The 25,252-nt window shown below is 40.2% G+C and overlaps 2 protein-coding genes across 3 annotated transcripts in view; one reads left to right on the top strand and one right to left on the bottom strand.

Moving 5' to 3' along the window:
* acad9 (acyl-CoA dehydrogenase family, member 9) lies at positions 1–13,439 on the top strand. Of its 2 annotated transcripts, XM_030729330.1 has the most exons (18): positions 1–254; positions 1,651–1,744; positions 1,850–1,951; positions 4,730–4,836; positions 4,920–5,020; positions 5,648–5,726; positions 5,821–5,992; positions 6,085–6,158; positions 6,235–6,310; positions 6,402–6,472; positions 6,564–6,683; positions 6,771–6,899; positions 8,032–8,111; positions 8,317–8,443; positions 8,544–8,621; positions 9,508–9,636; positions 12,163–12,235; positions 12,506–13,439. In XM_030729330.1, exons 1-18 carry the CDS (start codon positions 72–74, stop codon positions 12,604–12,606), a joined length of 1,896 nt encoding a protein of 631 aa, XP_030585190.1. In that variant the 5' UTR covers positions 1–71; the 3' UTR covers positions 12,607–13,439. The 2 variants fall into 2 exon arrangements, with proteins under 2 accessions (XP_030585190.1, XP_030585191.1); XM_030729331.1 differs by lacking the exons at positions 12,163–12,235; positions 12,506–13,439 and having other exon boundaries at positions 9,500–9,631.
* Positions 12,884–25,252, bottom strand: part of cfap92 (cilia and flagella associated protein 92 (putative)) — a 15,691-nt gene continuing 3,322 nt past the window's right edge. Inside the window, exons 5-16 of the mRNA XM_030729329.1 lie at positions 24,997–25,098; positions 24,764–24,859; positions 21,598–21,782; positions 20,616–21,460; positions 20,305–20,499; positions 19,319–19,580; positions 19,074–19,238; positions 17,841–18,023; positions 17,491–17,641; positions 14,567–14,784; positions 13,110–13,261; positions 12,884–13,018 (exon numbers count right to left, since the gene is read on the bottom strand). Coding sequence (XP_030585189.1) covers positions 12,928–13,018; positions 13,110–13,261; positions 14,567–14,784; positions 17,491–17,641; positions 17,841–18,023; positions 19,074–19,238; positions 19,319–19,580; positions 20,305–20,499; positions 20,616–21,460; positions 21,598–21,782; positions 24,764–24,859; positions 24,997–25,098 — 2,645 coding nt within the window. The 3' untranslated portion in view covers positions 12,884–12,927. The remainder of the gene's footprint in view (positions 13,019–13,109; positions 13,262–14,566; positions 14,785–17,490; positions 17,642–17,840; positions 18,024–19,073; positions 19,239–19,318; positions 19,581–20,304; positions 20,500–20,615; positions 21,461–21,597; positions 21,783–24,763; positions 24,860–24,996; positions 25,099–25,252) is intronic.

Raw genomic sequence — 25,252 nt, forward strand, 5'->3', positions numbered from 1 at the left:
CATGGGACAGAAAGAGGTGAAAGGTAATTTGGTTGTGTCTGAAGTGCAGCGAGGAGGTTTCTGCTGAAAGAATGATGAATGTGAACAGATTAATAGTCTTTAATCGGACTTTTCGAATCGGAGAGCGGCTGCTTGGCTGTCACATAAGGCATGCTGGGAAAGAAGAGCTGCGGCTACAGCAGCGGAGGACCATTAAAACTCACTCACGACACCTGGCATACGCGAAGGATCTGTTCCTTGGGCAGGTGAACAAGGTAAAAAGGAAAGAGCTGTCAGAAAGCCTTTAGTGTCTTATCAAAGTCTGACAGTGATGGGCGCAGGAAGTCGTCTAAAAAAAAGACCTCATTTTAGATGATAACTAAATGCAAACCAAACAGTCCTCAGCTTACCCAAACTTTACTAGCTTTCTAACTTGTAGCGAGTGCGAGGAACAGCGTTTTTTTAATAAAAAAAAAAAAAAGGCTGTAAAAGCTGAAAAGTGCAGCGATAGCTTTGGAAAACAGTAACTCACTGTACACCTGTTTGGCATAAATGGCGAAAGAAAGTCAGATCTTTCAAAGTAAAAATAGCCGGCATGCAGAAACACTTGGTTTCACGTCAAAGAATGAGATAACATTCCAGTTATTCTCCAGATCCTCTGCTCTCAGACAGCTGATGGATGATGGTGGAAAAACTTCCTTTAGATTCTGCTCCGTGGGGACATGAATCATCACACCGTTCCTGCGGCACATTTGCGCTTTCAGTTTCCCACTGTACCACATCCCAAGGCTGTTCTTCGGGATTTATTTCCAGAGGCCGGAAAAAGCAATTAAAAGATGGTAAATCATGACGATAAAGTCTGCGTAGGATCTCAGTCATCCAGGTCTTGGCAGGCTCTGGAGCTTGAAAAAAGCGACTGGACTTCTTTAAGTTTCTTGAAGACATTTCTTCAGTTCTTACGTGAACCAGAGACATGATGATAAAGGGATGCACATGGTCACCAACAGCACATAGTTGGGCTGTGGCATCTAAACAATGATTGCTTGAAGGGAGTGTGAAGAGAAACACCATCAGCACCAGTCTCTACTTTTGATACAAAGCAGGTTTGCTCAGTGAAGTCACGCTCTTGATTCTGCAGCCTCAGCGGAAACAGGGATTCTTCACATCAGTCTTAAGTTTTCCAGTCCAGTTTTCGGTGTGCCTGCAGGCCCCTGCAGTCTCAGATTTATGTTCCTGGCTGGCTAACGTGGAACTGCCGCTCACTGTGTGCTATCTGCACCATTCTGAGTAAAATCTGGAGACTGTTGGAGAGATCAGCTGGTTCAGAAACACTTAAACTGGCCCATGTCACAGTCAAATTCAGGGAGATGGTGTTTTTCTCCAATCTAATGTTTGATATGAGCATTAGCTTTATCTGCAGATTTCATTCTTTGCTCTGTCATCACATGATGGGTTAATGAATAAGCAGGTGTCCATATGTTGCCTGTGTTTACTCTATATACAAATAATTTCCTGTGGAGAATTTTGACTCTGGTCCTTAACATAAATCATCCTCATTGAGCCATAACTCAGAACTTAAGTAAATTCACATGAAGTAACAGTGGCATGACTTTTTTTCTTTGCTGTAAGGAGTAGGTCCTGTCTTCTCTAAAACCACCTGTTTTCATCCAGACTGAAGTCTTTCCTTATCCAGAAATTGGAAATGAAGAGTTGGAGGAGATGAAGCAGCTTGTTGCACCGGTGGAGAAATTCTTCAGTGAAGAAGGTCAGACAGGAGATGTATACATACACATGAATATGCTTTTTCAGAGGAATTAAATGCCTGACATTAAGATGTCTGGGTTTGTTTGTTTTTGTTTTTATTTGTCAGTTGACTCAGCAAAAATTGACCAAGAGGCCAAAATCCCTCCAGAGACTTTAAACGGGTTGAAGGATCTTGGGCTGTTTGGAATCATGATTCCTGAGGAATACGGTGAGATGATTTTAAACAAAGGCCTTCTAAAAGCAAGCGTCATCTCTTGGGATCCATCTTGAAATGTAATCGAGAAGTTATTTGTGAATTTGCCCCAAAATGAAGTTAAAAGCTTTATTCTGGAAGTTATACTAACACTGTAACACTGTTTGTTGATCCTTCCATTCTTTTATTTGTGATTTTTGTTTTTCCAAGTGCCATTTGACTTGCATGCAAAACTTTTCCTACGGCTACTAGCAAATTTCAACATTACACTATACATAAACAACAGATGCAGCTTCTGGGCCTCAAAAGTGAAGCCAGTACAGAAGTGCCTCAAATCTGCATTTTTTTTTAATGGCCAGTAGAGGGCAACTCCTGTATTTGCATCAAAGAAGCCTGATTGTGTAGACACGTCTAGTAAAATGGCGTTTATGCCCTGTAGCTCTTGTATGGTATAAATGCACTCGAGGATGGTATGAATCTGAGATGCTTTGGGGCCGGCCTACCGTATGATTGACAAGTCATTATGTATGAGCGTGCAGTGTCCTTTGGTTTCTCAGTCAGAGCCACACTGTCAAAATGCTCTGCAGGACATCACAGAGGCTGTGTCCACATTTCATATACAATCTGTGGTTTCAAGCTAGTGAGTCACAATACTGTCCAGAAGTCTGGAGCCTAATTTCTTTACATTTTGCTTGGAAAATGGGAAATATGTTCAGTGATTTATTGAAACGTGCAAACATAAATAAAAATACAGTATATAAGGTAACGACAGAGTTTATACAAGTCCGACAGTCTGGATGATCCCACACTGCTTCAGTAATGATGAGTAAGGGGCTCTGGGGCAGCTGAACTATGGCTGCTAGTGTCCACTGTGTGTTTTTTCTATCCTGCTTTTACTGCACTGGCAGTTTTTGGGATCATTGTCGTGCTGAAAAGTGAAGCTGTTGCCATTCAGACACTTTGCAGATAATATTACATGTTGGATTAAAATCTGGTTGTACTTTTCTGCATTCATAATTCCATCAGATTTGACAAGATCCCCGACACCACTCACTGAAATGCAGCCCAAACCATGACAGAGCCTCCACTGTTGTACCTCTCTCCTGACCTCCTCCATACAAATTATTGATTATTCATCCATCCTCTTCTGCTTATCCTGTTCAGGGTCGTGGGAGGCTGGAGCCTATCCCAGCTGTCATAGGGCGAGAGGCAGGGTACACCCTGTACAGGCAACCATTCACACTCACATTCACACCTATGGGCAGTTTAGAATCACCAATTAACCTAACCCCAGTAACTGCATGTCTTTGGACTGTGGGGGGAAACCAGAGTACCCGGAGAAAACCCACGCACACACGGGGAGAACATGCAAACTCCACACAGAGAGGCCCGGTCCAAGGTGGAATCAAACCCAGGCACTTTAGATGTCCTTCTAGCTCTGAGGCAGCAGTGCTAACCACCGCGTCACCGTGCTGCTGTTGATTATTTGAACCAGAAATTACAAATTTGTATTCATCTCTTCATAAGATCTATTGACACTGATTTTCAGTCCAGTTCTTGTGTAATTTGGCCTCAGCCTTTCCTCCCTGTTTTCCTTCCTGAAGAATAGCTTATTGGCAGCCACCCTTCCGCTGAGACCATTTCTGATGAGACTTCAGCAAACAGTAAATGGATCAGCTGAAGGACCAGATGCATCTCTCAGTCCTATATCAGGTCTTTGCTGCGTTTTTTCTGAGGTTTCAGATACTGCTCAAATACCGTTGAACCTGCAGCCTTTTCTTTTCTCCTCCTTTTGTCCAGTTTCCAGTTCAGTTTAAGGACACAATGCACAACATACTGTGATTTGCCAAGTTTTCAGCTTATAGCTCTGTGGGAATCACCTTGTTGGTGCAAAAATTATATATATATATATATATATATATATATATATATATATATAGAGAGAGAGAGAGAGAGAGAGAGCCTGTCAAACTCTCTTTGGCATTTTTCATAGATAATCAACTAAAGAAATGGGAACAAATTATGTTTTTGTAACTGCCTGAGTGCCTAATTAGTTCTTTGCTAAGTTATATGCAGACAATACAGGTTCATTCCTTCAGTTAGGTGCTTGATTCAAGTGGTTTAATAGACAAAAAAAATATTTCTCTGAAAATGGTCAGGTACAAGGACCGGACTGAAAAAGATTGAAAAAGCAGCCGATGTTCAAAGTAAAACTTTGAAAGACCTTCAGAAAGCCCAGAGAACTAGTGCTCAAGACTATAATAAAGTCTGACTCTTTGGAAATGAAATATAAAGCAATGAGGGGTGGCTCAAGACTTTTGCACAGTGCCATACTCATTTAGGTTTCACCAAGTGTCTCAGCTAGTTAATACTTTCTTAATGGCTTAACTGGTTACTAGAAGATGTGTGTAGCACTGTCCAGTCAAATTCAATCAGACATACAGGCAGAAGCAGTAAAACTAACGTCCAACAGTACAGTTTTAGTGTGCGCCTCCTGGTGAAAACATTAACACATTCACCTTATGCACAAAAGATCCCCCGTCCAAGAACCGGAGGAGACACAAGCTCAGCCTCAGGACAGGAGGTCACAGGGTTTGTAACATGAGTTACGTACTGACCATAGTGGAGTTTCTCTGAACCATTAGTGCGATCCTGACTTTATCGTGGCACCACAGCTATTTCTGACACACATCCGCTCTAGATGGAAATGCAGAAACTGCCGTATTGTGTCTCACTAGTATAAGTTAAAGGGCAGTAAGTTTTTATTGTTTATTATTTGTTTTTCAATCCCAGGGGGTCTTGGATTGTCCAACACCATTTATGCACGACTGAATGAGATCATAGCCTTAGATGGCTCTATTGCTGTCACACTGGCTGCTCATCAAGCCATTGGACTGAAGGTAAAAATAAAATACTCTGACAGAGTTGTGTCTGTGATGTGGACAAACTGGAGGGGTTTGCTAACAGCTTTGTGGGCTCTCAGGGGATCCTGATAGCAGGCAGTGAAGCCCAGAAGCAGAAGTATCTGCCAAAGCTAGCCTCAGGGGAACACATTGCAGCTTTCTGCCTGACAGAGCCTGGAAGGTAAAGACACTGAAACATCATTTACGTGCCATTTATAGTGTTCTCTTTTTCTGCTCCTACATCAGAGCGATGCACAGATGGGCTTACTTTGAAATACACAACTCAGTGTTCTGAACTGCTATTAATGCAAATATCAAAGCATCCAATCACATGGCAGCAACTCAGTGTCAAAGTCATTTAGGCCAGTAAACATGGGGAGGAAAGTTGATTTAAGTGACTTTGAATGTAGCCTGGTTGTTGCTGCTCTGAGGCTTTCAGAAAACCAATAAGCAGCACAAAAATGACAGTTGCTGACATCCAGACACATCATGTGTTCAGAACTGTGTTTAAAGTACAGCTGAGATTTATATAAGTGGTTAAGGAGTCTATAGTTTTCAGTCTCACAGTTTCTGCTTTTACTGATAAATGCTGAGCTGAACTAAACAGTGAGTTTGGACGCTTTTCAAATCACTTCAAGCCAAAGTTGTCATTGAAAACAAAATTTGATGTTTCACCCAAACTTAACACTTTCTAGTCCATCACACATGAGAACTTTCTATAACTAGGATAAAACCATGATAGCATCTCACTGTGTGTTGCAGCATATAGCTGCCTTTGCTTCACTTACACTAAGTCTGGCCTTTACAGTGGAAGTGATGCAGCCTCCATTCAGACCCGAGCAACCCTGTCTGAAGATGGAAAGCATTATCTTATCACCGGCTCCAAGGTGAGAGGAATCGTTTTTTGCTAAAGTTTTATCCAGGCTTCGCCTCTGCTTCCAACTAACTTCAGGTCCTGTGTCTCTTGATTTGTGTTGTCAGTTCTGGATTTCTAATGGAGGGATGGCGGACATCATGACAGTGTTTGCCAGAACTGAGGTGGAAGTAGATGGTGTGAAGAAAGACAAGATTTCTGCATTCATTGTGGAGAGGGCTTTTGGGGGGATCACCAGCGGCAAGCCTGAGGACAAACTGGGCATCAGGGGATCCAACAGTAAGCCTTTCATGAACACTTAAAGTGAGTTTGGTCGAGTTTGAGCCGTTTTCATGCCATTTATGTTTCAACTTTTTTTTTTTTTTTTTTAGCCTGTGAGTTGTCCTTTGACAATGTCCCAGTACCAGTTGAGAACGTGATAGGAGAAGTTGGAGGTGGATTCAAGGTAAGCTGTAACACCAGCTTCATTTGTTGTGCATGCATATGTAAAGTTTTGCAAGCATGTGCTTTATGTTGGACAGATCGCCATGAACATCCTGAACTCAGGGAGGTTCAGTATGGGCAGCTCCTGTGCCGGAATGATTAAAAAGCTGATAGGTAAGCACTCAGCATTTAACTGGTTAGCAGCTTACATTTGTGAGTGTTGTAATATTTCTTAGGTTTGACTTCTCTGTGTGACTTTCTGTAGAGCTGACATCCGAGTACGCTGTGACCAGGAAGCAGTTTAACAAAAGCCTGAGTGAGTTTGGTATGATCCAGGTATGCTCAACTTTCCCCTCACCGAAATCTTGTGACACCTTCCAGTGTGTTCAGAAGTGACTAAATAGTGTGATTTCTATGTTTACTGTAGGACAAGTTTGCAACAATGGCCCTTAATGCCTTCGTGATGGAGAGCATGGCGTACCTGACGGCAGGGATGATGGACAGACCGGGCCTTCCAGACTGTTCTGTGGAGGCAGCCATGGTCAAGGTTGGACTGCTCTTGTCGTCTGACTTTATTTACATGAAACCTTTATGAAACAACTCATGGTGTGCGCGTTCCTCATCTTCTGTACAGGTGTTCAGCTCAGAGGGAGGCTGGATCTGTGTGAGCGAGGCTCTTCAAGTGCTCGGAGGTTTGGGATATACTAAGAACTATCCCTTTGAGCGCTACGTCAGGGACTGTCGCATCCTGCCCATCTTTGAGGTACTCATAAATGAGTGTTTGTTTGAGGGCTAGATATACTCTTGGTTTGTGCTAAACCTAGTGCATATGTATTTGTTGAAGTTTTCCTCTCAAAAAAACAAAACTTGTCTGCCCTTCATGTTTCTAACCAGCCATAATTAAGATGAATTTCCCCTCCATAACACACCAAGCATATGCCCACTGGTGCATCCAACTGTATACATCAATAAAAACGGTTACTTTAGTGAACCTTATCTTCCAAAATGTAAGCAAATACAAGATAAAATGTTACTCGTGCTGCTGCTACACTGTAACTAAACTGAATGACGGGAAGTTAAAACGTCATGTGGTGGTTGGGCGTTTGAAATCCAGTATTTGTAGGATCTTTGTTTGAAAGATGCTGGGCTGCAGTCGCTCTGTTCAGATGATTCATTCCATCAGCGACCACCAGGTGGAACATTTGACTTTGAAATCAAAGCTGCTCGTCCATGAAGTTGGGAGTTAACAGTTGAGTTTTGTTTATAGCACCAAATCATAACACGTCTTCTTCAGGCACTTAGAAAGCTCCAGATCCTTAATGAGCAAAACCCTTTCCTGTGTGAATCAGTCAGAATCAGTGTTAGTCATGTTTTCCTCTTTACTCATCATGTTACTGATAGAAATTTTCAAATATAAAAATATTATGTAGCATGGCTCCCTACTTTCTTTCCCACAGTGCACAGCCTCAGCCACACACACCTGAGGGGTGTACTACGAAGGAAGTTGAAGGCAGCCAGGCGTTCAGCTAGCTCAACAAAACCTAAAACCCCAGTCAGAGATGACGGGTATCACGATGGTGGTTATCAAAGCCTGGCTTTGGTATTTTTAGTGTGTTTTCTGTATTCTAGTAGTTTCAGTTACAGCAACGTAAAAGAGACTTAGCAGCAGATTAGAATCAATCAATATATAAACATTTTATACAGTTTCTGCATCACCAAATGAATGCATTCATATTCCAGTGACAATATGATGCAGAGCTTGGACTGCTGTAACTTTACAGTTGGGCTTCATTTCTGATGCTAGTAAAGTGCATAGCCTTCTGCTCTTTTTCCTTATTGGGCTGCAGTGCCACAACATTTTGTCTGTTAAGTGTAAAGCCACTGTTTGTCCACAGGGGACTAATGAAATCCTGAGGATGTACATCGCTCTCACTGGAATGCAGTATGCTGGCAAAATCCTCACGGGGAGAATAAAGTAAGAATCTGAAGAAAAACTCACTTCCATCTTCATGTAACAATAACACTGACAGATCCATATTAAACGTGCTTTCAGCAGTTTTTCTTCTTTTGTTAAGTTGTACATTCACCTTCCTTTTAGCTCTGTTTTGTTTACACTTCCAAGGAGAAATATTGAGTTTTTTTGCCTATGCTTAGAGCCACATGGTTATTTCTGCCTCCAGGGAGATGAAGAAAGGAAATATAGGTCTTGCTCTAGGCATGGCCAGCAAGAAACTGAAGACCTCGCTTGGAGCTTCAGTAGACCTGGGCCTGACTGGGAAAGATGGAGTGGTGCATCCCAGCTTGGAAGTAAGAAAATTGGCATTAATAGTGTGTATTTTTTTTCTGCAAGCATTAGATGTATAAGCTGTTTTGGCGAGGCTCAGCAGTTTTCGTTTTCTGTTTACAGGAGAGTGCGAAGAAGCTGGAGCAGAACGTCAGCCTCTTTGGGTCGACTGTGGAGAGCCTGCTGTACAGATATGGAAAGGTAGCGTTTGACTGATTCTGGAAAAACAGCTGTGGGATTTTCCTGCTCAAAACATTTCCAATTTGTATGAGCAAATTTCCTGTTCATTATGTGATTACAGAAGTTGTTTCGTAAGGCTTGGTGGTGATTGTCAGACAGACAGCTGCTCCAAATTGTGTTGTTTTCTTTAGCGACTGTGCTTTTGTAATCACGGCTTTCCCCAAAGAAGCTGTAAAGCTTTTGGAAGTGGGTTAGTTTTCCAGATTCTCGGTTCCTACATCATTTGTCTAGTTTTGATCCTCCTGAGAGGGTTTAAATATATGTCAAGAGTTTAAATAGTGAAGTTCAGGCTGCTTAAATCTGAAAAAATAAGCAGTGAAAAGTTTGATGATTAACAACACATGCAAATCCTTTTTTTTTTTTTTTTCTTTAAAGATATTTTCAGGAAAATAGGAAAAAGCTATTAAGACGGAGGTAGAGTGGAGGAACTGATGCATTTATGTAGAAAATTGCTGCTCTGGACCTGAAGATCAGCTAAATGAAAGCAATGATTGACTGTGTGCCAACAGCTCAGTGTTTGTGTTTCAGAGGAAGAATTGCTGTAATTGTACTGCAGTGCTGAGTCACCATCATTACTGGAATGATAATCTGTAGTGTTAAAATGCAGAATAAGCTCAACAAGTTTGAAATCATTCCTTAGCACTACGTGCTAATGGACCAGACACTCCCAAGCTGCTGCACCGCTGTTGCTAGCTTACTCTGAAATCCAGAGGGAAATGGAAATGATGTAAATTTATTCACTCCATTTATAGTATTCAGATATGTTTTTATGTATTTTTTCAAGTGTTTTCTCAAAGCTGTGGGACAAGTTCATTGCTGCTGACTTTTTCTCCCCTGATTATGTCAGACCATAGTGGACGAGCAGCTCATCCTGAAGAGAGTAGCAGATGTGCTGATCAACATGTACGCTATGACGGCCGTCCTGTCCAGAGCGAGCCGCTCCATCAGCATCGGTCTCAGGAACCACGACCATGAGGTTTGGACGCTACACAGACTCACACAGAAGATCAGTTATTGAGTCAGGGCCCCGTAGCACAATGAGAGGAAAAAGCAACCTGCCTGAAATCTTGTATTAATCATTATGGGACAAGCTACATGTACAGTGCACAGGAAGAGGAAGTGTGTCCCACTTCATATAGTTTAGAGGCCTAGCATACACCCAGAATAAATATTCATGTTGAACCCGACTGTTTGTCACAGTGGAAGCAGTTTTCCACCAGCCTCACCAGATTACTGTATACATCACTTCCTCCGTGTTTACTCTGTCCTGTAAACAGCTGTCTCACTCATCCCAGACTTTAAGCATCAGGATGAGCCCAGCTCAGACCTACAGCCCCTTTACCACAGCAGCTGTGTCACCTGTGGAGTGGGTAGTGAGAGGGATAAATACAGTGAATTTATGAGTTAATTATTTTACGTATGTCATGAGTTGGAAACAAATTTAAATTTACACAACTGTAGTTAGAGCCTGTGTATGTATTAATGTCATAATGAAATGTAGCCATGTCAACAGCTGTTCTGGACAGCACATTAATTAACATGAATACTTGAGAACTGCTCATCCAAACATGACTGAGTGTTTTAAGTCATTCATTGTAAGAAACTATTACAAAAAATATTGAAATCAAAGAATATTTACTTGTTCAGCTCTCTTTAAAATAGCTGGACAAGTAAACACTTGTCCCTTCGATGAGCTGTTCGAGGGAAAACGCCGCCAAGAGAAACAACTTTTAACCAAAGTATGAGAAATCGCATTCAGCACAGCACTTACTCAGGTCCCCAACAATGCCCACACCAAATCTGAAGTGGGCTGGATGAAATGTTCTCACAAAGACCGAACTCACACATGCAGAGATTCCTGGATTTATTAGTGAATTGCAGTACCTGCCACCAGCAGTCTGAAAATGCACTGCAGTCACAATTTGCTGTTAATGTGGCCAAACACACAAGTCTCTGAATTTAATTACAGTATAAAGCAGTCTATGTATCTCTGGTTTGGGAAATGAATCTCCCATTAATTTTCTCCACTGTTGTTTCAGAAAATCTTATATAAAGAGTTTTAAGCCTTGAACCGAGACAAAAAAGCTTTCAAGGTGAATCGTGACCATAAAAAAATTTGATCTGCATAAAAAAAAAAAAAAAAGAAAAAGGAAAGCTACCAGATTTTGTACATAATTACTTTTTACAGTGAAGGAAGTACTCATCCCATACTGCACTGCAAAGCCCAGATTACACAGTGAATGACATTAGACCTTCTCAAATTGAATCATTTTCATTATTGTACTGTTATATAATAGTTTTGAATATATTTTGTAGTTTGTTTGGGGAGGGGGTGCACGCTAAAGTATAGCCTAGTTATGGATATGGTAAAGTGCTTATTTGTGACTGCAGTCAATGCTCTCACAGTTTATGAAGTTTCATGGTTCCTAGGCAACCTGATGTTCATGGGTTTAAATATCTCCATAGTAACAGTGACCTCCACCAATTGGAGAAGTTTCAGTTTAGGATTGTGGGTAGAGTAGTTCATCCCCAATAATATACCTTTTTATTAAAACAAGGTTGAACTCATACAGATGCCTGCTTTCTGCAGGAGCACATCCCATCATTTCACAGTGTAGTAGCTCATAGTAAGTTTACTTTGGATGTTTACAACATATGGCTCATAATCAAAGTCTCTATGGAGAGAGTACGAATGGATTTTTACTTCTCACTGTTGAGCTCTATTAAATCGTTCAATCTTATCTGGTGTGATTTGTTTTGGCTGTTTTCACTTACTGCAGCAAGTCGGTTTCTTCTGAACACAATTAAAACAGCTACATGTCTCCACATTATTTTGTATTCATTTTTTTTTTCTTGAAGTTGCAGATGTGTTTAATTAGGCCTTTGATCAGCATGTGCTTAGACTTGTTAAATGAAACGCGGCGTCTATTTTATTACTTTCACTTTACTATTTTATAGCGGTAAAAGCTGTACTGCTCGGGCTTCATTTGAAAAACAGTTGTTCTCGGGGCGGATTTAGGTGCAGGACAGGATGGCAGCGTGTAAACATAACTGTAGGAGAGTCCTGTCTGTAATAAGAAACAGCAATGCTGAGCAAAACAAAAGCCCAACAGAAAGACTTTAAGAAAAAAAAAGACTTTAAAGAGGTAGCGAATGCTTCATATTATCCTCTGTTTCAGATGGGCAGTGCTCTGTCTGCACTGTAGTTAAAAGGCATAAATGTGAGGGTGCATGCAATGATCCATCTTTGGTTTTTCACCTTTCAGCTCATTTGCTACCTGTCTGTGTCGGTAGCCTTTTAAACGTGACTTATTTCAGTGGGGAACAGGAAAGTGTTTATCTCATAAAACACATACTTGACTGAGCATGTGGACAAGGTTTGCAGATAGAACTCACACACGTTTGCATTTGTCTCTCACATTTAGTTTTCCCTCCTGTCAAGTTGGATTCTTTGTTTCCAGTTTTTGTGATGACCCCTCACTCACTGTGGTTCCTTTTTTAGGTGCTGCTTGCAAACACATTCTGCAACGATGCTTTCTTCAAGAACAATTACTGGATGGTTCAGCTGCAAAAACGTAAGTACTACACAAAATGGTAATTGAGAACAGCACTGTGATCTGCGCTTACAAAACACTTGCATGTGTTGTGGAATTTCCCCACCAAACACCACATACCAACACTGGAACCACCCGCTGCTTTTCATTTTCACACTCGGCATTTTTTTAATGACTCATAAGTTATCCAGAGGTAACCAGTGGCATAATCCACACTGATCAAAATGCTGGGTTTTATGTCTGACCAGATAAAGTGGCTCGTTTTCTGATTCCCACCTCAATTCCTTTCAGACTCTCCTGAGAACGATGATGCCAACATCAAGAAGATTGCCAAACAGGTCCTGGAGAACAGAGCCTACATCTGTTCTCACCCTCTTGAAAGAACTTACTGAGCTCTCCACTGTGACCATAAGACTGTTCCCAGCACTCTGATTGGACTGTTTGGATCAGTTAACTGACATTTCCACTCTTGTATTAGTGCTTGAGCCTACATTAAATTAACACATAAAAATACTGATATTAACCATTTTGGATTAATAGTGACTTCAGTGGTAGCACCTGAGATCAGACTTCTGCTGTGATGGCATTACATGAAGCTCAGTCTGAAGTGCTCTTGCAAGATGCTAGTTTTAATGAACTGTTCGGTACAGAGGGTACAGTTTTCATGTTTTTTTTTCCTGAACAGCTGATCCATGTTTCCTCATGTTTGATGCCTACTTTTGAAATCTGAAGACGTTCCTCTCCTTGTCTGTTAGAGGCAGGGCAATCCGCTTGTATAGGAATGAATGCTGCTCACAGAATCCACTGTAAGAGGCAACAGAACAGAGCATATTACTTCGAAATCCTTTTCTCATTTTCTCCAGTATCTGCCTTTTTAAACTGCTCTTGAACTCACTTGTAGTGGTACTCGCTGTACTGAGAGCTGTGTCTGGGAAAGGCGTTCCTTCCGAGGCTGCAGGCCATGCACGGGCCCGGAGCCAGAGGTGCTCTCTCCATTTCTTCTGCTTTGTCATCAGCAACGTTTATCACAGACAGCTGAGGTAAAGGCTGTGACACAAAACACAGCTGTCGGCTCAAAGGTTATCACAGTTTACTGCAAGCAAAGCCGTGACAATAAGCAAGGTGTAAACGAAAGCATGTGTAGGGTAAATGGCCTTTAAAGCTGTATCTACCTTTTGTTAACACTGACACATTTTACCTTAATAAAGCTGTGGCTGGCAAAATGGATGAGAAACTGTTACTTGACACGGTTAGTCGACATGAAGCAACATTAGTATGTGTTTGAGTCCAGTTTCTGTTAACCTTGAATTATGCAGATATTTAATATTTGTGTGGCTCTCTTTCAGTATTCACCAACTCAAGCTAGTCATTTGAAACTGTTATTTGTTTTGACTACTCCTTCCAGGCCACAGCTCTTTTTGGTGTAATTAAGAAAAAAGCAAATTCCTGTGGGGCTGAAAACCTAAACATAAATGCCAAAACTGTAGTTCCTCCAACGGCCATCTGAGCCTGGTTCCAACAGTGGATTAAAATGCCCAACTGCACCATTTAGATTAACATGTTTTGGTCTCTGTGGCTAATTTCTCCTTTCACAACAAGAAGCTCGAGCCTCCTTATTTTATGCTAGGCATCATCTCTGCTCATTTAAGCCACTGAACCAGACCTTTAGTTCATACTTGTGCCCTTGGTGCTTTTTTCATTTTGTCATTTTTAATGCAATTATCTAACAAGTTTGTGCTCTGATTTGGTGAGTGAAATTATAGTGTCTTTTTAAATTAGGATTTATTGTTTGCATGTCCATGTTATTGCACCTGCAGAGTTTATGGATGCAGGTTGCTGAAGAAGCTTGCCAGTGTTATTAGCTGATAATATCACCCTCTTTAAAAATTCTTTAGGGTTTGACAGGTCTGAGATCACAGTAGCCATCTTTTGTATACAGTCTATGCTTTTTAAAGTATAACCATTTAAAATTTAAAAGATTTATCCAATATTAATATAAAAATTTGTGATTATCACCACTTTAAGACAGATATTTCAGTAAATAATGTTCACTCATCACTTTAAGGGGCATCCCCAACCCTCGAATAAACACATTCAAATGCAGGTCAATGAAATAGATAGAGATTTTAAAGTCATGAACACCCAGCTGCTATTTTATTAAGCACATCTAGCTTAAGCTAATGCAGTCTAATACAAGAGTTCTGCTTAAATTTTCCCTTCATGAAAGTTATGTTCAGTTTCAGTTGATGTGTCTGCATAGTAACTATGAAGGCTGTATTTTTTGGTGTTGTGGAACTGTGGTGTTTTGTTCAGGATTGTTTGTGTCATTTAGATTGACTGAAAATGCTGTACCTTAAGCCTCATGCCTGGTTTCCTCAGTGAATATTTCTTTGGCAGATCTTTCAGTATATCCTGAGTTCTCTCCAGGTTTCCTTTCATGTGACACTTGAATTGTTGGACGGGGCTGTTGTCTGCTGGCTTGATGTTGCTGCCGTCAGGAAGCAGCTTCTCCATCCAGCGGCTGTACTGAGCTCTGGCTGCTTGGAGCTGCTCCTGCTGCAGACGGTCTCCTGAGGATCAACAGCACATCCGCTTAACTCTTCGGATCAAGAACTCCAAAGAGTTCATCCTGTAAAGTTCATACAACTGAAAAACTTAACAGGCGTGGTGTGGTTTTACCTTACAGCAGGGTTGGAAAAATAGAACATGGCACACATTAACAGGTAACTCTGTACACTGCTGAGATCAATTAAGTTTCTCCCTGACCAAATTTATTCTCCAGCTCAGTGTGGGAGTGTGTTACTCAGCAGCAAGACATCTATTGGCTTACATATCTGCCATCTGGAGCTTCAATCTAAATGGATCAATACTGGCCTGTAGTGCTGTGAAAAAGCTTGCAGCCTAGACAGTCATAGGAAAAAATCCACTCTTGGATATTCTGTGCTTTGTTAGATGTTGGCTTTGAGGCTGTAGGCTGTAACTACCACATGCTGTATGCTACCATGTTTTCATCCAATTTTACTATTAAAAAGGCAGCTGAGCCTGGTTCTCTGATCAGAATGAAGCTGTACACAGTTCGTGGGTCAAGAAAAATGAACGTGGATCACAGCTCCACCAAAAACTCCTGCATAGAGTGAAAAAAGGCAAACATTTCAACCCTGTCAGAATTACAGACATCCAGCCTGTGGCCCAACCTCTGATGTTATCACATGCACTAACTGTGAATTCAACTGAACTTCAGTTTGTTTGGCTTGTTTCTCACTGTGTGTAACTGACTTAATATTAAGGCATTCTGGGAAATATGTGTTTGAGTGAAGTAGGACAGCTATCTCTGATCTGTACTTAGACACTGTAATATTAGATATCCAACAGAACAAAACACATAAAACTCATGAAATCAGTATGTCTTTTTCAACGTTACCAGACATATTAATGGCTCCAGTCAAAGCCTTGGTTCACAGCACACCATTTCACAGGAATTTATTTTTATGCTTTAATAACTCCAGCATAGAAACTCATTCAGGATCATAATTCATAACAGTGTTGAAATCTAAGCAATTTTTTTTTTTTTTTTTTTTGTTGGCTGGACAGATCAGAGATCTGCCTTTGTGCCGCAGCAAAATAGTTCCATGGTGTACTTACATATGAAAGGAAAACTGTCTTTTGAAAATGCATTAAAGATGATGCCCTCTGTTGTGAATGTTTAAAACCTTATTCGAGTGCTGTGTTGTGGTTTTTGTTAACTGCCTCCATTTGCCGTTGTTTATTTCTGTCTGACAACCTGCTGGCGTGCTGGGATACATCATCCGCTGGAACCCCTGCATCTAACTTTCAAGCCACTGAGATTTAAAATAATTTAATCAGTTCATATAAATAAGTCACAATTTTAAGTCAGTTATATTTTAACTAACTGTAATTTTCTCTCTCCGTATCCTTTCTGTGCTAATTCTTGGGTGCTTTGCATCTGTCATGTGGACTTTAAGTGAAACCTGGTGACTTCATGACATGCTTGAGTTACAGTGTAACTTTCTTTATTTTTGTATGACTGTGAAGTAAAACATTATTTAATTTTTCTGAAAGGTGGAATAAGAGAACCCATTTAAACAGTTATTGAGGAAAATGAACCAAGAATACATAGCCGTGAAGGGAAAGGAAGGTGAACCTTGAGGGAAAACTTTTCAAGCAGTGTTTATCAGACTTGACTGTTTAACAGAACACTTGTATACATCAATGTCCCAGTGACAAAGTTTCTCCTTATTTATTTAGATGGGGGCTTTAAAATAACCCCCTTAGATCCAAGATGGGTGCCTAGGCACCCTGTTTTCATCAAAGACCACACAGATCAACATGTGATCTTCAAAGCACGGATTTATAAAAGTGAATCATGGCATGAAAATGATTTCTGAAGCCGTGCCAACATCTGCACAAGTCATCTGCACAATTGCTGTGTCAGGGTAGTGAAGAAAAACCACTGCTCTCCTAAAAGTACAATTTTTCCTGTCAGCAGATGAGACCAAATGTCACAAGAATGGTCAGAGATTAATAAAGATATTATTTTGGAATGACCAAATCAAAGTTCTGACCTTAATCAAAGAGAAGTGTTGTGGAATAACCTGAAGCAAGCATTTCATGTGTGAAAACAGCATCATCGCAGAGTTGAATGTGGTGTGTGTGTGTGTGGAATGGTGTAAAATTCTTCCAAGACAGCTACTGGAAACGTTTAGTTGCCATTATTGCTGCACAAGGGGCAGGCTCGCATACTTGTTCTCCTCACAGATACATATGCAATGTTGGTTAATAAATGCATAAATGACCAAGTCTAATTAGCTGTCATTTGCTTAATTAGGTTCTCTTTTTTTACTCCAGAATAGTAAGGTGAGTGTGTAATAAAAAGTCCTCATGATCTGGCTCCCACTAATTAACACTAAAGGCCGGATGAGGCTGCAGCTGCAAAGCGGCTTATCTACTAAAACATAGATGTAACAACTTCATCTCAGTTATGACAGTTCATTCATTTCTGCCATTCAACAGCACAGCAGTTCACATTACTGGGAGGCAGCTGAAGGGCAGTCAGTGTTTTTTTTCTCTGCGTGCCATGTGAGGCTGCACCTATTTTCCTAGCAAGCTATAAAGAAATGTGGAGCAGCTCAAGACTTTTGCACAGGAGGACCTTGTTACACTTTTGATACTTCAGTGGGTAAGAGTGCATTTAAAGGCACTTAAAGATCCTGCACTTCAGCTATTAAGTACTTAAAGTTCCTTAATGGGGTCCATACCAGCCAGGTAAATGGTCACAGGAGAGTTGCTGAAGAACCTCGGAGGTTTCCTGTAGCGCTCAAAGTCCTCATAGCGCAGATTCCAGGCCCATGTGTCTCGAGAAAGTTTGGGTTTCAGTATGTTGGCATGAAGGATGTTCTCCCTCCATGGCTGGAAGCACACTGAATGTTAGTATTATCAACCACAAACACACACTATCATCACATACCTTTTAGCAGATGTTTCAAAGAGCTTAAACATGTTTTTGTTACTGCCACTGGGACAATAAAGAATTGTGTGTCCAGGACAGCTGAAGCAACAGGAGGTCTAATATTATTAGTCACGTTATATTACACCCTATGAACTTTACCTCCCTCAGCTCTTCCACACGAGCTTCATCTGGATGACCAGGGTGCACTTTGGACGTGCTCATACTAGTATTCCAAAATGTAGAGGCAGAAGAAGCTCTGGAGTTGGTTTTAGATGGAGCGTCTCCCGGTTCCACCGTTGCACTGTTATACTGTTGACTGTAGGTAAACCTGCGCCCAGGCACCTGAGGCAGTCAGAAAAAGATGGCATTACTTATGTTCATTATGTATGTACTAATATACTAATATAATAGAATGATGGTTTTCTTCTTGTCAAATTTTAAATTTACGTTTTTTTACCGACCATGTTTGAAAATAAATGAAATGTAGAATTTTTAGCTGATATGTACAAATATCTATTAGTAGAAAGTTGCTTGAGATCTCCACGCCAGTAAACAATTTCTCATTATATGTGTACATATTTTTTTCATTTACTAATGAAGTTTGACTGATTCAAGTGTTTGAGATGAACAGCTTCAAAAAGAAATGCATGCAGACTTTATGATTGTGAAGATGCAGCTTCTTGATTTTTTTTTTTTTTTAAATGAAATACTTTTTTTTTTCTTTTTTTTTTTACATAAAATACATTTAAATACATTTAAATTTTAAGAAACAACAGCAGTGTAAACCCATCCATCCTCTTTTGCTTATCCTGGTCAGGGTCACGGGGAGGGCTGGAGACTATCCCAGCTGTCACAGGGCGAGAGGCAGGGTACACCCTGTACAAACAGGTGTTGCAGGGCCAACACATAGAGAGAGACAACCATTCACATTCACACCTATGGGCAATTTGGAATAACCAATAAACCTAACCTAACTCCACATTTCTTTGGACTGTGGGAGGAAACCGGAGTACCCGGAGAAAACCCAAGCAAACAAGGGGAGTACATGCAAACTCCACACAGAAAGGTGGATTTGAAGAAAATTGGGGCGTTATGAGTAACCTATCCCCCGGGCTACAGAAATATGCTGGGTTGATGAAAGTGTTGAAACAGCAGGCTCTTTAGAAGTGCACTGACCTGTCAGAAAGACACATTTTTCAGCTAAAACTAGTTTGCAGGCTTCATTTGTAATTACTGTATTTAAAAAAAAAAAAAAAAAAAGTGGTAAGCTGAATTCAGGGTGATATTTGTATGTCTTTGTGATGTGACTGGATGTGATGGTACTTTCTGTGTACCATTCTACATCCTGATATATTAGAGACACCATATACTGTATGTTGGTGCTACACAGACCTTGGCCATCTCTTTGCAGAGCAGTTCCTTAGCTTGCTGGTTTGAGTTGAAGGTCTGGATGCTGTAGTTGTGTGCTGGTCTACCTACAGTCTCATCTATCCGTAACACTGCAGCCTCTGGCTTCTGCAACTGCTCACTTTGCTCTCGCACCTTTTTAATATTTTCCTGGAATATAATGAAACACATGAGTGGATCTGTTAATAATCCAGATTCAAGTCAGAATACAGTACTTTAGGATCACACACCTGAATGAAGTCTTTCAACTTTTGCTGCCTGTTCTTTTTCCATTTGATGTACTCTGTGTTATGTGCGCTGATCGGCCCGTGATTTTTCATCCTGACAGGCGGAGTGGGAATGTCCCCTTCAGCATTTGCCACGACTTTCTGCTCCTGCTGGTCAGTGTATGAGCCAAATACGCTGCTCAGGCTGAGAATCATGTCAGCTGAGGGGAAGAGGTTGTACTCCACCACCTCTTTAAACTGCTTTACTTGACAAAGCTGGCTTAACCTAGGAAATAAAGATAATTGTCAATTTTATACAGTCAGATTCAAATGTGTTTGCTTTATTTGAAATATTAATTTTGATAAGATCCTTCAATAGTGAAGTTACCAGTGAGTACTTAACAATTAGACCGTTAGTTATAACAGAACCAAAGATTGTATATGAAATACTGTATATGAACTGTGACGTTATTCACTGGTTAGTGAAGCAAGAGCTGAATCTGGCTGTGAAACTGAGCCCACCCACACAGTCACTGTATATATAAATTTAAAACAATTGTAGATGCAAAGACATCCAGTGACTGTATAAGGTGAAAGCAGTCAGTTAATGTGAACTCATAAGAATTTGAACCAAATATAGGCTAATTTTTCTTTCAGCTCATTGTTCTGGTTTAACAACTTGCAGCTTTAATGCTCTGCTCACTTTTATTAACTTGTGTTTTCACTGATGGATCTTTAGCTTTAATTTTTACTGAAGGGTCGCATGCAAATGGAAGCTGGTGAAGACCAAATAAAAATGTAAAAAATGAGCGAACATTAGAGTTACTACCATCGAGTAACATTATAGTTGCCAGAAACACAACTCTAAACAAAAGCTAAGGTTGTTGTGGATAAACAGAATTTTTACTCTGATTATATATCAGTCGTGTGTTTATGGCTTGTCCCGCTGCGACCATTATTCTCTTAACATAAATATGTCTAATTCAGTTACAATTTCACTTTAGGAGTACCTTGACAAAGCCTGAAAACAGGGTTGGGGGATCGTGCCTCTAATGTAGATCTGAGACTTTTTCATGATGGCCTCCAGTGACTGACTCAGGCAGACAGGACTCAGGCTCACATCTAGGGAATCATAGATGCGTCTGAAGAAAGCCAGGTTTGAATTATAGAGGACTATCACCTGCTCCTCCTCACTCCCACTTAGTCTGCAAAACATCACACACAGCACTCTCACTGGAATCTAAACACTTTATCCAGCAGACAGCACAGGTGAAAACTGTTAACACCGGCTGTTGGGACAAGACAACATGGATTGGCTTACTTCATAGGAATGGCTTGCCAAAGTCTCTTCACTGCTTTTTGTTTAAGCCCTTCAAGAACAAAGATGTGTGTCTTCTTATCTATCACATGAAACCCTGAAACGAAATCCAGATCCTTGGTCTCATTGGGCTTGAAATTCATTAGGTAATTTGACAGGGCTGTCTCTACATTTTCCAGTGAGCGTGAGCCCAGATGGAAAGCTGCTGCATTGATTTGTAGGATCTCTGACTTCAGCTTGGTCATCACAGAGGAGTTGCTGTATCCAAAGAGGTAGATGATGCGCCCAAATTGACCCTTACAGGATTCTGCATCACAACTGTCATTCTGGACACTGAGCGGGCAAGTTATCTCAACTTTGACTTTGAGTTCAGAGTTGGCAGCATAATAATGGCCTTGTGGCATTGGCATCGCTGACATCCTCCTCTTATTTGGGGTTCGCTCCCTGTCCAGTGGGGTAGGCAAAGGGCTGCATTTAATTGGCAAGCACACCTTCAGACTTTTCTTCCCCACTAGTAGCTCCGAGAGATTTAGTTTTGCAATCCCATGAGTATTAATGGCCACTGTCTTCTGCTGTAATACTGATCCCCTGCACTGGATATCATCCTCTGACACAGTTCCAAGTTTTGGCGTTTTCAGTGTTTCTTCCAATTTTCTGTCACGATCATGAACTTCAATCTCCAGAGGTGGGCCAGACAGGAACTCATACAGTTCTTTCGGACTTATCAAACCAGTCAAGATTACATTCACATCTCTGAAGTGGATGCTTGCATCTTGCTTGTGATACTTTGTCCTGTGTACATTCAAATTATGGAACTTATACTGGCAATACACCGGCATGCATTTCTCCTGAAAAAAGAAATAAACCAGAAAATGACTCAGTGCTGAAAGTGGAAACCCTTATATTCTTTCAGAAAAGGTAAATTAAGTGAGAAAAACAATTCACACACATACAGCAATAAAAAACTAAATAAAATGATGTGTACCTGTAGAACATGAAAGGGGATTGGAGACGAAGGCAGTGAAGAGGCTGACAAAATTGTGATGACCAGTGGATTGAGTTCAGCCTTCAGCTGGTCTGACATCAATGGTTCATCCAGAGAAATGTTGAACATGACTTCAAATAACCCATAAGAACAGACTGGAAAGTTCTCAGTTAGTGAGGTCTCACCTGGTAGTCAGAAAATCACAGACTAAGAAATGTCTCTCTTCATGGTTAACAGGATGTCTGAAAGTTAAAGCTTTTTTAATTTTGCCAGCAGCAGGGCTCTAGAGGCAGCAATATGCCCTAATGATATGGCTGAAAGAGAAATATTTCACGCATTCAAGGTATCCGGGAACTTTGAGGACTTTATTCATTTTATACTGTATCTAGTGCCATATAGAAAAAAATGTCTAAAAATGTGCCCATGATGAGAAATGAGCCTTTATAATAAATATTTCTAGATTTACATAACATTATGACCACTGACTGAAGTGGATAATACCCATCTCTCTCCATCTCTTCATCATGGCACCTGTTAGTGGGTGGGGATATATTAGGGATCAAGTGAACATTTTTTCCTCAAAGTTGAGTTAGAAGCAGGAAAAATGGGCAAGCATAAGGATTTGTGCAAGTTTGATAAAGGTCAAATTGTGATGGCTAGATGATTGGATGATGAGCATCTCCAGAACCTGGTCTGAATCAGTCCATATCTATCAAAAGTGGTCCAAGGAAGGAACACTGATGAACCAGCGACAGGGTCATGGGTGAGTAAGGCTCACTGATGCACGTGGGGAGTGGAGGCTGGCACGTGTGGTCCGATCCAAGAGACAAGCTACTGTAGCTCAAATTGATGAAAAAAGTTAATGCTGGTTCTGATAGAAAAGTGTCAGAATACACAGTGCATCACAGTTTGTTGCATATGGGGCTGCATAGCTACAGACCAGTCAGGGTGCCCATGTTGAACCCTGTCACCCAGCAAAAGTGCCAACAATGGGCATGGACAACATGCGCATCAGAACTGGACCACGGAGCAATGGAAGGAGGTGGCCTGGTCTGATGAATCACATTCTCTTTTACATCAAATGGTGGATGGCCAGGTGCGTGCGCATCGCTTACCTGGAGAACACCTGACACCAGGATGCACTATGGGAAGAAGGCATGCCAGCAGAGGCAGTGTGATGCTTTGGGCAATGTCCTGCCATCCATGTGGATGTTACTTTGACATGTACCACCTACCTAAGCACTGTTGCACACTATGGAAACTATATTCCCTGATGGCTGTGGCCTCTTTCAGCAGGATAATGTGCCCTGCCACAAAGTAGAAATGGTTCAGAAACTGTTTGAGGAGCACAGCAATGAGTTTGAGGTGTTGATTTAGCCTCCCCTAGATCTCAATCCAGTCAAGTATCTGTGGGATGTACAGGACAAATAAGTCCAATCCATGGAGGCCCCACCTCGCAACTTACAGGACTTAAAGGATCTGCTTTTAACATCTTGGTGCAGATACCACAGCAGCAAAAGGGGGAACAACACAATATTAGACACGTGGTCATAATGTTATGTCTGATTGGGGTGTATTCATTAATATAAAAATAGAAATATATTGTTGTGGTTAGTTATGGTGACTGTGGGACTATGACTGGTAAAGGGGGAAAGCTGGCTAATATATATATATATATATATATATATATATATATATATATATATATATATATATATATATATATATATATATATATATATATATATATATATATATATATATAAAAGGAAAAAAATATATTGTATGTGCACAAGAACAGGTGGAAGGGAAGCAAGGCCAGGAGCATTGGAGGTGGATGCAAACTGTTCTACCATGGTGTAGGTAGAATAGAATAGAATAGAATTAGAATAGAATGCCTTTATTGTCATTATACAGGATGTACAATGAGATTGGAGGGCCACTCCTGTTCAGTGCCATGTAACAGAAAATCAAACTCTCTAAAATAAAAATATTATGAAAATATTATAATCTAGTATGATCAATATAATCAAGAGATATACAGAAATAAACAATGTGTAAAATATACAAAAAATAGAATGTATAAAAATATATACGTACATTGGTGCATCTGTACATTGTAAGAAAAGTAAATATGTGTATACATATAATAATGAAGATGATGAATATTGCACTTGGTGAATGAATATTGCACTAGTGAATGAATACTGGATATTACACAATATAGGAATGTCAGATATTGTTCAGTATGAATAATATAATATTACACAGTTACAGTGGGTGAGTGTGTGAGTTCAGGGTGGTGATTGCTCTGGCGAAGAAACTGTTCTGTAGAAAGTAGGGGTAATCCTAAAGGTAAAGTATGTGAATAGTGTTGAATGCTGTCAGTGCATATGCCACACAAGTTGGATGTCTGTTAGAAGAGAAAGATTAATCCTGGAATTAAGCTGGATAAAGTAGTAGAGAGAGTTTCCAGGGAAAGGAAAGAAAAGAAAAGGATGTGAAAGGATGGAAACAGCTGTGGAAACAGCTGTGGTGAACACATACTTCAATAAGAGGATGATATATATATATATATATATATATATATATATATATATATATATATATATATATATATATATATATTATATTATATATTATATTATTTTTTTTATTAATATATTTTTTTATTTTTTTTTTTTATAAATTAGGCCACTTGAGCCAGCACAATGGACTTCTCTGAGGAGTCAGAAATTAATCAGTTAATCAAGCATTAGATTCAACCAATAAAAATAGTTTTTCTGTTCAGGAATGTGAGTAAATAACTGTAATTTGGCATCTTGGTGGTCTTGGGTGGTTTGATGAATTTTTTAAGCAATGTATACATATGCTGTGAGAAAGTACTTGCACACTTGCATGTTTCAGATCATCAAACTAATTTTGATGTTGCACAAAGACAACCCGAGTAAATACAAAATGCAGTATTTAAATGATTTAATAAGGAAAAAAGCTATCCAAATCTACTAGGCCCTACTTCTTCACAGGACTGTATATATATAAACTGCTGTACGTTACGCTCTTATTGATGAAGTATTATCACAAGCAGATGGTGCTTTGTTTTCAGCCACAAAATCTAGGCAGCACTGCTTTTCAAGCTATTCCTGTGAATATGACATTGACTCACCTGCCAACAAACAAACAGGACTGATTTCAAATGATGCAGTGCCACATTTTTTCATGTCCTCAAGGTCATGAGCATCACTTGTGGTTTTTTCAAAACCTGTTTTCAGTTGTGGGAAAAAAAATGTATATATTAGTATGTAAGTTTGATGTGTGGCAAAGATTTTTAATGAGACACTGGTATACATCAAATATTCATTCTACTGCAAGTTTAGTAAGTAAACATGATGCACATACCTGTTTCTGATCCCATGAAAATATCCCTTTTGTGCCATTTAGATGTATTTGGCTTCTTTTCACATAGGCTCCTCATGTTGTTCACCATCGTCTCAATAAAACCTTAGAGTGAGAGCATAAGTTTCATTATTCCATAACACAATAGCAGGGTTTTTCCTGGCTCATGCTGGGCCTGTGGATGGGACTAATCACAGAAACTGTGTTTCTTCACTTAACAGAAGTCTGTGTATTTCCCTGTTATTTCTGACCATTTGAT

This window comes from Archocentrus centrarchus, chromosome 5, assembly GCF_007364275.1.
Source record: "Archocentrus centrarchus isolate MPI-CPG fArcCen1 chromosome 5, fArcCen1, whole genome shotgun sequence".
Classification (NCBI taxonomy): domain Eukaryota; kingdom Metazoa; phylum Chordata; class Actinopteri; order Cichliformes; family Cichlidae; genus Archocentrus; species Archocentrus centrarchus.